At 41.5% G+C, this 12,587-nt stretch overlaps 1 protein-coding gene across 1 annotated transcript; it reads right to left on the reverse strand.

The window, feature by feature from the left end:
- Positions 1–1,021: 1,021 nt before the first annotated feature.
- LOC133764335 (olfactory receptor 4X1-like) lies at positions 1,022–1,951 on the reverse strand. The gene has a single exon (XM_062198003.1). It carries the CDS (start codon positions 1,949–1,951, stop codon positions 1,022–1,024), a length of 930 nt encoding a protein of 309 aa, XP_062053987.1.
- Positions 1,952–12,587: the final 10,636 nt, after the last annotated feature.

Raw genomic sequence — 12,587 nt, forward strand, 5'->3', positions numbered from 1 at the left:
AAGGAGAAACAAACACTGAAATAAAGGTGGTAAAGACCTTGAAGGATTCCCACTGAATGCTGTTTGAGTCCAAACAAAAAAGACATATCCAGAGGGAATAATCATGGGAGTTTCCCAAAGGTAAAAGCATGTCATATGGGCTTTTGAGGGTGGGTAGGATGTTATCAGGTGGAGATTAGGAAAATATATAGGTAGAAAATGTTCAGAAAATAGTAAGCTCTAACAATATAATTGAAAATAATAATAAAACACTAAGAGAAGGCCATGATTCGAGAGTATTTCATACCAAGTAGGAGTTTATATTTTATTCAACAAGAGAAAACCAATGGAACAAACAGGAACCATAAGGAGAGAAAACAGGACAGGAAAGTCAAACAATTGTGAACAAAAGAGGAATTTAGGGATCAAAATGCTCATGACACATGTAAAATAAGCATGTTCCACCTCATGCTTTAGAAATGTCTGTCTCATGCTAGCATGTGCTCGTGTGCCTTTCCTGACACGTGTCAACACCTTCTCTCACGAGAACTAAACTTCTCTAAGTCAGTTTGGCCTGCCCAGAATCCACTCAGCAAATCCTGAGTGTGTCAGGTCGGTAGGATTTCTAAGCACACCAGTGATCACTAAATCTCTCCCTACCCTTTCAAGTCTCAAAACCAAAGGCTCAGCTGTCTCCCACGCAAAGGACATATGGACCAGAGGTTCCTTGGCATTGTCCTTCCCATCCTCTCCCCTCTCCTTCTCCACTGTTCCCAGACTGACCTGGAACATTTCTGGAAGAGTTCCCTCTCCAGGCCAACCTATCTGCCTCATGGCCACTGCCAGACGTGGAACTGTAGCCCTAGGGGATCCTCAGACTCCAGGCAGGAGATCTCTCCAGTCTTGTCCAGTCCTTCTTAGATGAGGAAACTGGAAGAAAGAAGGAGACTGACCCGAGGTCAGGTAGGATGAAGGCAGAGTGCAGTCTTAGGTGCCCCGATTTCCCGTCTCCTATTCTCCCTGTCTTCCCTAACTAAATCATCTATTTCTCTTCCCACATCACCTTCCTCCTCATGAGCCTCCTCATGGCATTTTTCACCTCGGCATTCCTGAAGGAGTAAATGACGGGGTTCAGGAGAGGTGTGAGCACCGTGTAGAACACAGCGACTATCTTGTCTGCAGGAAAGGTGACACAGGGCCTCATGTAGACAAAGGAGCAGGGGATGAAAAACAGGCTCACAACCACCAGGTGAGAGGCGCAGGTGGAGAGAGCCTTGCGCCGCCCTTCTGAGGTGTGGCTCCGCAGGGAGTGCAGGATCACCCCGTAGGAAGCCAGCAGCACCGTGAAGCTGATCACTGAGATGGAGCCGCCGTTCACGATGATTAGCAGGCTAATCAGGAAGGTGTCAGAGCAGGCCAGCTTCAGCACCGGATGGACATCACAGAAGTAGTGATCAATGATGTTGGGGCCGCAGAAGGGCAGCTGGAAAATGAGGAAGGTTTGCCCGACAGAATGCAGCAAGCCCCCACCCCAGGCCGCCCCCACCAAGAGGCCACACACTCGCCGGTTCATGATGGTGACGTAGTGCAAGGGCTTGCAGATGGCCACATAGCGGTCATAGGCCATCACCGTCAGAAGGAAGATCTCGGTGCCTCCAAAGAAATGGAGGAAAAATATCTGTGTGAAGCAGCCCTTGAGGGAAATGGCTTTCCTCTTGTTAAAAGGGTCAACGATGAGCTTGGGAGCTGTGACAGAGCAGTAACAGATCTCCACAAAGGACAAAAAGCTGAGGAAGAAATACATGGGGGAGGTGAGCCCTTTGCCAACCATGACGGTCACTACAATGAGACCATTGCCCAGGACGATGGCCATGTACATGAAGAGAAGCATCACGGAAATGACTTTCTGCACCTTCGTGTCCTGGGAAAATCCCAAGAAAATGACTTCAGTCACATTGCTTGTGGCGGCCATGTTTTAAAGCACAGAAGCTAATAACCTGAAATCACAGAAAACAGTAATTTTTTATTCTCAATAATCAGAAGCATCCTCCTTGGGCTTTGGGTTCCCTCTTTGCCTTAGATTCGCCTAGAACATGTGCTCCATGAGACAAGCAGATACGTGAGCACCCATCATGGCTTGATATCACGCCCAGGTTAGGACTTGACTTGGTAGCCATGCAGTCTTGAAGCACTTTCTCTGACTCAGTACATGCACTCACTGGTTTTTATCCTCACAACAGAAAGGAAAGGATGCTTTATGGAGAAAACAAGGCTCAGAGAGGTTTAGCTACTTGCTCACAGAGCTCATATTGGAACTGAGGTCTGTATTTTTCAAAATGAAGATGCTTTGGGGAGTGATCATTTATCCCAGTGGTTAAGGTGCCCTTGTCCCAAATCAGGATACCTGGGTTCAGTTGCCAATTCCCACCAGTGCAGACCTTGGGAGGCAGCAAATGACAACTAAAGAAGTTGGGTTCCTGCCACAAATATGGGAGATCTGGATTGTGTTCCAAGATCCTAGTTCTAACTCCAATCCAACAGTGGCCATTGCAGGCATTTGGGACAGGAATTGGAGAATCAGAGCTCTTTCTTTGTGTGTCTGTTTCTCTTCCTCTTCCTCCCCCTCTCATTCTAAACACTTATTAATTTTAAAATGTTAATGATTGGGGCTGGCATTGTGGCACAGTGAGTTAAGCTGCCCCCTGCAATGCCACCATCTCATATGGGCACTGGTTTGAGGTCCTGCTGCTCTACTTCCAATCCAGCTCCATGTTAATGCACTTGGGAAAGCAGCAGAAGTTAGCCCAAGTACTTGGGCCATTTCATCTACATGTAACCTGGATGGAATTTCAGGCTCCTGGCTTCAGCCTGGCCCAGCCCCAGCCATTGCAGCTGTTTGAGGAGTGAACCAGGAGATGGAAGATTCATTCTCTCTCCCTCTCCCTCTCCCTCTCCCTCTCCCACTCTCTCCCTCTCCCCCCCCCTTCCTTCCTCACCCCCTCCCTCTCTGTAATTCTGATTTTCAAATAAAATGAACAAATCCTTTTTTAAGAAATGTTGATGATCCCTCTACATTCCTACTCACGTGACATCATGAGGAGTAATTTATATTAGTTGCAAAATAGCAACTCCAGATCAGTCTTGCCTTATACCATGGAGTGGAACCAATATTTTGCAGTGAGTGACACAGTTGCTCAACCCCTTATTCAGCAGTCTATGAATTCCTAACCAGACTCCCTGATATACATAAGGGAGACACTGAGGGAGCAAAATTACAGAATTGCCAAACTTCAGCCACTCACCGAAACAGTCTGTCTCAACAATCTTGGGACCAATGGCTAAGAAACAATTCAGAAGAAAATCAAATGCCCTTTCATAGCACCCTATTGTTCTATGTGGCTGTCCCAGCATTCTTAAATCAGAACCTCAGAGCATAGCAAGTCTATAAGCCTCTGAGCTGGGTACCAGGACTGCTTCCTGAAACAACTGTTCGTTAAGAGACCCAGCATGCACTGTAGAGGGCATTGTAGACGGGCAAAGGATGAGCAGACACAGAATCCTCATCACGGCCTCGGAAGCCTTCATTCCCTCCAGGTGAAACAAGCCCTATCCACAACCCTGAAAGAACGCTGAGCCGAAAATCATGCACATCAACACAGAGTGTGCTGTCCCAGCCAGCCTAAGGCTACTGGAGACAGCTGCTGTGACACAGTCATCTGGTGGCCGGAACACAGGGTCTGCAGACAGCAGACCTGGGACTCAAATCCTAGCACTGTTGAGCATAGCTGTGTAACATGAAACAAGTACAGAAACCCTTGCAAGCATGTCATTTTCATCTGGAAAATGGAAAGATAAATACCTTATGCATAGCATGGCTTTGAGGTTCTATGAGCTGACACACATTAAAAGCAAATTACAAATTATGAACATATAGCCGATTATGCTTTTATGCTTCTCACCCCCTCTGTTTATGAAGTATGTAATGGGAATTCATTGAGATGCTCTTGCTGCATTAGGCAGGCCTGACACCCATGTTTGCTCCCGCATATCGGCTGCCTCACCCACGTCCCCCCCTCCAGGCCCACCTCCAAAGACAGGGGTTGAGGGCCAGTGACTGTGCCCTTGCCCCCTGTTTAGAGCTGCTTTCTTACGCCTAACCAGGGAGTCCGGTTAATTACACAGGCTACAGAATGACTGGGGTTGAGGACTTGCAGCATTCAATGTAGAAAGTTCATTCCAAGTCATACCACAAGGCAAGACTGATAAGGATGCTCTTATTATGAAACCACCATAAGGGACCCTGCAGAAATGAGAGACGCAGTAGAAGCCCTTACACTTTGAAAATGCAGATGTCAGGTCAAACAAGAGGTATATGGCCTTGGACAAGTGACGAAGCCTCTCTGAGCCTGTTTCCATATCTACAAAAGATACAAGACTATCGAATCATTGTTGAGTCCTTCCCCACCTCCCCACCCAGCCGACCAGTCGCACACAGGGTGCTTGGGCAGAAGGGTTTCACCATTAACAGGAAAAGTGACTCCCTTTCCGGGTGAATATTTACTGTGAAAATTAGCTTGAAATCAATGCTCTACATTTCTAGAATTTCTTCTAGATGTGGGGTATCAATGAAAGTGGTACTCTCAGGCTGGCGCCGTGGCTCAACAGGCTAATCCTCCACCTTGCGGTGCCGGCACACCGGGTTCTAGTCCCGGTTGGGGTGCCGGATTCTGTCCCGGTCGCTCCTCTTCCAGACCAGCTCTCTGCTGTGGCCCAGGAGTGCAGTGGAGGATGGCCCAAGTGCTTGGGCCCTGCACCCGCATGGGAGACCAGGAGAAGCACCTGGCTCCTACCTTCGGATCAGCGCGGTACACCGGCCGCAGTGGCCATTGGAGGGTGAACCAACGGCAAAGGATAGACCTTTCTCTCTGTGTGTGTCTCTCTCACTGTCCACTCTGCCTGTCAAAAATAAAATAAAATAAAAAAAGAAAGTGGTACTCTCAGAGGATGTAAGAACTTTTAGTCTTTAGATTTTAAAAAATGAGACTTTTATTTTAATTCAAGGCTGTTGCAGTTTAGCGGTAGGAGGAATATACAACTACAACATAATGATGAAATGTTCTTAGAGACTTAAACAGATTTAGAACTGAAGAAAGAAAGGGAGAAAACATTTATTGAATCTCTAAGTAGAACTGGAAAACATTTGAGATAATATTATAAAGAAATCATCAGACCAGTGAAGCATTAACAGGGATGGTGACTTTTTATCTTCAGAGTCCAAAATAATTTTAATTCTGACCTTTTTAATTGTCAGGGCCAAAGAAAAACACTCCGAAAGATAAATATGTTTTCTTATTGGACAGTAAGTTAACTGGACAGTTCTAAGCTTTTCAGCTAAGAAAACCTAAAATAGGGGCTGGCATCATGGCACAGAGGATTAAGCCACCTCCTGCAATGCCAGCATCCTATATTGGAACCCATTTGAGTCCCGTTTGAGTCACTTCAATTCAGTTCCCTGCTAATGCACCTTGGAAAGCAGCAAAAGATGCCTCAAGCTCTTGGGTTCCTGCCACCCACATGGAAGACCTTGATAGAGTTCTAGGCTCTTGGCTTCACGTGGCCCAGCCCCAGCCATTGATGACCATTTGGAGAGTGAACCAGCAGATGGAAGATATCTCTTTATCTCCTTATCTCCATCTCTCGCTCTCTCACACACACTCTCTCTCTCTCTCTCTCTCTCTCTCTCTCTTTCTCTCTCTCTGTTTGGAAGGAAGTGCACGGACTCCTTTTCTTTCAGAAGAGGAATCCAGGGCCCAGATTCCCACAAGTTGGTATGCAGCCTAGACTAAATTCAGGTTCCACGGCTTCTGTCCAATACTTGCTCCACTACCCATCTCATTCATCTGACTCATCCCCCCAGGTGCTCATGCAAACCTGGCTTCCAGAACAGAGTGAGAACAAGGAGAGAGAAGAGAGTTCATAACAAAGACAAAGCCAAAAGAGAGGGTAAGACCTGGAAAAAATGAAGAGTAAGAAAATTAATCACATGGTCTTACTTCAGCGACTCACTTGTCTGAGGTGCAAGTTCTACCCAGACAACCTGGGCAGAGGCTCCAGGGAAGACAGTATGGGCTGCCAAGGAAGGAAACCTTTGCAGGCTTTGCCTTGGGGATGTGAGAGCTTAGCTCTAGCACTTTGTCACCATGGGTCAATTATTCTATACCTGCTTCATATACATCTGTTATGTCTCTCTCTAGAGAAAAAAAATGAATTTCTGAAGGCTGATGAAGCAACTCTTAGGAGGAGACTTCAAAAAGTATAGAACACTGGAAGTAAAGGATAAGCTTATTTGAATGCAAAGAATTTTGAAATCCATGGATAGTTTCTTCACAATGCACATTTTCCATGAATTTTATGGAGTTCCCTCAGACAGCCTCAGTGACCCTTGCACAGAGCTGGAACACAGTGGGTGCCAATAAGTGGTTTTAGTGTAAACCTCCAACCTCCCATCAGCTGCTACATCTATTTCAAAGCCACATTAACACTGGGTATGTCCTATAAACAGCAGAGAGGCTAAAATATTTGGGAGGAGAATGTCTAGCCTCAAAAAATAAGCTCTTCTTAGGATCTCTGTCTTTAATGTGCTGTACACTGTTATTTAATGCTATAACTAGTACTCCAACAGTATTTTTTTCACTTTGTGTTGCTATATGGGGGCAAACTGTTGAAATCTTTACCTAATATATACTAAACTGATCTTCTGTATATAAAGAGAATTGAAAATGAATCTTGATGTGATTGGAAGGGGAGAGAGAGCGGGAAAGGGGAGGGTTGCGGGTGGGAGGGAAGTTATGGGAGGGGGGAAGCCATTGTAACCCATAAGCTGTACTTTGGAAATTTATATTCATTAAATAAAAGTTTAATAAAAAAAATAAGCTCTTCCTTTTGAAACTAATTCCAAGCATGCACTAGGAGAAATTAAATGAATGAACTTACCTTGAATATTGTGTGTTGTCTGGATTCTTAACTTTATCTTCTGGATCTCTTAGATTCACTTGAACAAAGTCACCCCAGGAAAGTAGAGTTTTATTCCACTAACAAATCTAGAGACAAAATGAGTGTACTGGTGTCACTGGTTTCAAATTTGGTGATGCTGGTTCAAGATTGCTCCTTGCTAAAATTTCAGCTTCTGTGTAGGCTTATCTCCATTCAGGCTTAAATCAAGTGAATGACGTTTCTCTTACAAAACATCAGATATGACAATGTATTTAGACAGGCCCCTTGAATGTTTCAAAAGAACATTCCTGAAAAATATCTCAGCAGTTGATTGAAAACCAGCTTTGCAAACTATTCCATACTGGCCATGTTGCCAGTTTGTTTTGACGGTTTACCTCAAGTGAGAACGACTCTAACATCCATGCTAAGCCAAGCTATAAAGTAAATGTCTCATCCTGTCATTTAAGAGGTATCATAAATAGGCATAAAAGATAAGTGAAAATGAACAGGATGATGTCTGGGGTTTGCTGAAAAACCAAGCAAATCTCAGAAAGGTTCCTGTGTATGGACAGATGTGGAAAGCAAGAGAGACACTAGCGAGTGGAGCCAGTGTGTATGAAAGATCCCACTGAGGGGTCCGCACATCCAGGGTAAGGGCTCAAGGAATGTAACTGACTCGGAATCTGTCCTACCCAGCAAAGGCACTGCCAAAGATGACCTTCCCATATGGACTCACCATGTGCCATAAACATCACCACCTCCGCATTCCAACTCCAGACGTACTGCCTTTCTCTAGAAAGCTGTAGGGGAAGATAACAATTCTAAAAGGAGAAATGAGAGAGATGTCTCCTAAACTGAGAGGCCTGAAGCATTTAACGCCTATAAAAATGACAAATTGAGATCTGGGAATTCAGTTCCCCAAACGTTGCAGACATCTTCTGTCTGGGGAGTTTCTGAGAAGAACAAAAGTCAATTTTCCAAGTGCTGCAGTCAGAGGTTAAGGAACCTACCTCTAATTAATGTGCTTATAAAGCTGAAACTTCTACTTGTCCCCTCACGATCAGCCCCTATCTGTTCTGGCCCCAAGAGGTTTCCTCCTCCATTGCCAACTAAGCAGCAGTGGAGAATCCAGCCTCACACACCCTGCTGTGCCCCAAACACACATCCTCAGGGGTTCCTGTTGGCAATGAAGTCAGTGTGTTCCAAGAAGATTAACCAGGTGGACCTCGGCCACTGACGCACAAACCTTGGGTGTCTGAACTGAAAAAGAGTGCCTAGACATGGAGCAGCCTTCAACTTCATCTTGTGTAACTATTTCACTTTAAAGATTAGAAAGCAGCAAAAGATGAAATTTATTTGTATTTTGGTTGCATGGATAAACCAGCTGTCTTGTTTGCCCCTGTCACCCACACAGGAGACCTGGAAGGAGTTTATGGCTTCGGCCTGGCCCAGTGAGTGAACTAGCAGATGAAAGATCCTCTCCCTCTTTCTCTCTCTCTCTCTCTTTCTCTCTCTCCTTCTCAAATAAATTTTTAAAAATAAAATAATTTTTATTTTTTATTTTATTATATATTTAGTAAGAAGAAAAAAACACTTCAACAGTAGAGACAAGATCCGTAAATAGTAATTAAATCTCAAAATGCCAATTTCATTCATATACATTATATTTCTTGAACTCTACTAGTAACTGCAGATCAGAGAAGACATATGCTATTTGTCTGTTGGGGACTGGCTTACTTCACTAAGAATAAAGGTTTCCAGTTGCATCCACATTTTTGCAAAAGACAGGATTCATTCTTTTTATGACTGAGTAGTATTCCATAGTATATATATATGCCACATTTTCTTTATTCAGTAATTGGTTAATGGGAATCTGGAATTCAGACTAAACAGTGGGAACTTTATTAAAAAACTAAAATTAAAAAATGTTGCCCATTTATACATGCATGGATTTGTTTCTGGGTGCACTATGCTGCTCCATTGAATTCAAAATGTGGAAAAATGGAATTAAAAGACAAGTTTATTTTGGTGTAATAAAATTTGAAATATGCATAGCTTTTCATAATACACTTATTTTTAAGATTTGTTTATTTGAAAGACAAAGTTACAGAGAGAAGGAAAGACAAAGAGAGAGAGAAAGAGAAACACACACAGAGAGAGGGAGAGAGAGAGATCTTCCATCTGCTAGTTCACTCCCCAAATGGCTGCAACAGCCAGAGCAGATGTAGACTAAAACAAGGATCCAGGAGCTTATTTCAGGTATCTCACATGGGTGCAGGGGCCCAAGCACTTGGATCATCTTCCATTGCTTTCCCAGGCACATTAGCAGGAAGCTGGATTGGAAGCGGAGCAGCCAGAACTCGGACTGGCACCTATATATGATATCAGAATCATAGGTGGCCACTTTACCTGCAACACACAGTGCTGACCCCGTTATTATACATTTTCCATGAGCTGTTTAAAGTTGCTTCATGTGTCTCTTCTTCTATACTATTGTAAGTGACACTCTGTAATATATTTTCAAATCAGGATATACGAAGCCCCTAGTTTGAAATACATATATTTTGATCAGCAGTTTCACTGCTGTGATAGCTGTGCATATTTAAATAAGGTTGTTCACTGTGACATGATTTGAAAACAATCTAACTATCCATCAGTAGAAGACAATTAGTATAATATAAATGATGATACAGGATCATGCTTTCAATGAATGCTGCAAAACTATAATAAAAGAATGAGGAAAGTGTCCCTATATGAATATAGAAAAATCTGTAAAATGTAGTATTAGGTTAACAAAGCAAGTTTCAGATCCATGTACACAGTTTATTATTATCCATATAATGGTAGAAGTAATCAAGAAATACAAATTAAAATTGTATTTGCATAAAAGAACTCTGAAAGACATATAGGAGACAAAAACTAAAGGGAAAGGGGAAAGGAATGGAATCAAACTGTTTACTTGTGCCCTTTTCACTGTCTTAAAACTATTATGACTACAGTAGAGTAATACAAAAAGTTCATGAGATGGATTTAAAAGTTGTATATTTGGAGTAAAAACATTTTTCAATCCATGCACAGATATTTCATAATATGCACCTTTCCATGAAACTTTTGAAGATCCCTTGTATTAAATGTGTAGGATTATTTACACAAAAACAATTGAATTAATCAGAAGAAAAAATAGTTAATAGATTTTTCCATGTATAAATGTATAGTTCTTAATATTGAACACTTTATAAATAAGACTCAAAGCCAATTAAATGCAAAAACATTTACCACAAAAATCAAAGAAATGAAAGGTAAACAAGATTACCTATTTAATTTTCAAAATATTTTAACTTTTTTGTTAAATAATCCAATTTACAGAAAAAGCAAAATAATAGTACAAAGAACTCTTGTATCCCTTAATGAAAAATTCCCCAAATATTAGTGCTTTTCCATATTTTCTTTATTAGCCATTCATTTTCTCAATAAACAAATAGATAACATATGGAATTTTTTTTCTTATACAATGGAAATGAGAAATGGTCAAAGGTTTCAAGTTCATAATTATTTAGGAAGTCTAGAGATCTAAAGTACAGCATGAAGATGACATGATTCTATCTATAGGGGATCCAAGAGACATCACCAAGAGAATATTGGAACTCCTAGAAGAGTTTGTTAAAATAGCAGGATGTAAAATCAACACAAAAAAAAACAACCTTTGTATACACCGACAATGCCATGGCTGAGAAAGAATTTCTAAGATCAATCTCATTCACAACAGCTACAAAAAAAAATACAATGGGATAAATTTAACCAAGGATGTCAAAGATCTCTACAATGAGTATTAAAAACATTAAAGAAAGAAATAGAAGAAGACACAAAAAAATTGGAAAAAACTTCCATGTTAATGGATTGCATGAATCAATATCATCAAAATCTCCATTCTTCTGAAACCAATTTACAAATCCAATGCAACACCAAACAAAATACTAAAGACATTCTTCTCATATCTAGAAAAAAATGATGCTGAAATTCATTTGGAAACACTGAAGATCCCTAATAGTTAAAGCAATCTTATACAACAAAAACAAGACAGGAGTCATCACTGTACCATATTTCAAGATATACTACAGATAGTTATTTAAAAAAACAGCCTGATACTGATACAAAAACAAATGGATACACCAATGGAACAGGATAGAAACACCAGAAATCAGTCCAAGTATCTACAACGAACTTATATTTGACCAAGGAGCTAAAACCAATCCCTGGAACAAGGACAGTCTCTTCCACAAATGGTGCTGGGAAAACTGGATCTCCACATAAAGAAGTATGTAGTAGGACCCCTACCTTACACCTTACAGAAAAATCCATTCAGATGGCCAACAGACACTGAAAAAGTGCTCAGGATCACACTAGCTGTCAGGGAAACGCAAATCAAAACCACAATTAAGTTTCACCGCACTCTAGTTAGAATGGTTTTCATACAGAAATCAACAAACAACAAATACTGGCAAGGATGTGGGGGGAAAAGGTACTGTACTCTAATGTTGGTGGGAATGCAAACTGGTAAAAGCATAATGGAAGACAGTTTGGAGATACCCCAGAAATCTGAATGCAGTCCTCCCAGCAACCTAGCCATCTCACTCCTGGGAATTTAACCAAGGGAAATTAAATCAGCAAATAAAAGCACTATCTGCACCTCCATGTAGAGTCTCAAAAAATGAGGATCTTGGGGCCATCGCTGTGACATAGTGGGCTATATGGGCTCCAGTTCCAGTCCCAAGTGTTCCACTTCTGATCCAACTTCCTGTTAATGCACCTGGAAAAGCAGCAGAAGATGACCCAAGTGCTTGGGCCTGCACTCATGTGGGAAACCCAGAAGAAGCTTCTGGCTCCTGGCTTCAGATCCACCCAGCTCTAGCCATTGTGGCCTTTTTAGGAGTGAATCGGTAGATGAAAGCCCTTTCTCTCTCTCTACCTCTCTCTTTCTATAACTCTACTTCTCAAAGAAATAAATAAAATCTTTTTAAAAAATGAGGTTTCCTCTACTTTAATAAAAAAAAAATCATGATCTCAGTACAAGTTAGAAGTATACTGATAGTGACAAGAGCCTGAGGAGAGAAAAAGGGGAAAGGCTGAGCAAAGAGTTAAGTTTTAACGAGATAGAAGGAAGAAGTTCTGGGATGCTATTGCGCTACTAGTAGGGTACCTGTAGCTAATATTAGTATAGTATAAATTTCCCTAAAAACAAAAAATTATAAAATAGGATTCTGGATGTTTTCACCAGGAAGCAATGATGGATGATTGAAGATGTATTTACCCTGACTGGACATTACACAATGTATGCATGTATCAAAACATCACATAGTGCTCCATAAATAGTAACAATTTTTATATGTCTGCTAAATTTAATTTTTAATTAAAAATAGTCTAAAAATGAAAGTATTATTAAAGTACATTCATAGAAATAAATATTTTATAAGTGACTGAATGAAGTTTTTCCAGATGAACACCCCTTAGAGTAACTCTAAACTAACAAGTCCTGTGATGTTGCTTCAATCCATTCAGCCCCTTATGTTTGCACTCAGCATTACTACCAGACTCTATGATCAAGAGGAACAAAGCCT

Source organism: Lepus europaeus, chromosome 7 (assembly GCF_033115175.1).
Source record: "Lepus europaeus isolate LE1 chromosome 7, mLepTim1.pri, whole genome shotgun sequence".
In the NCBI taxonomy this organism is placed as follows: domain Eukaryota; kingdom Metazoa; phylum Chordata; class Mammalia; order Lagomorpha; family Leporidae; genus Lepus; species Lepus europaeus.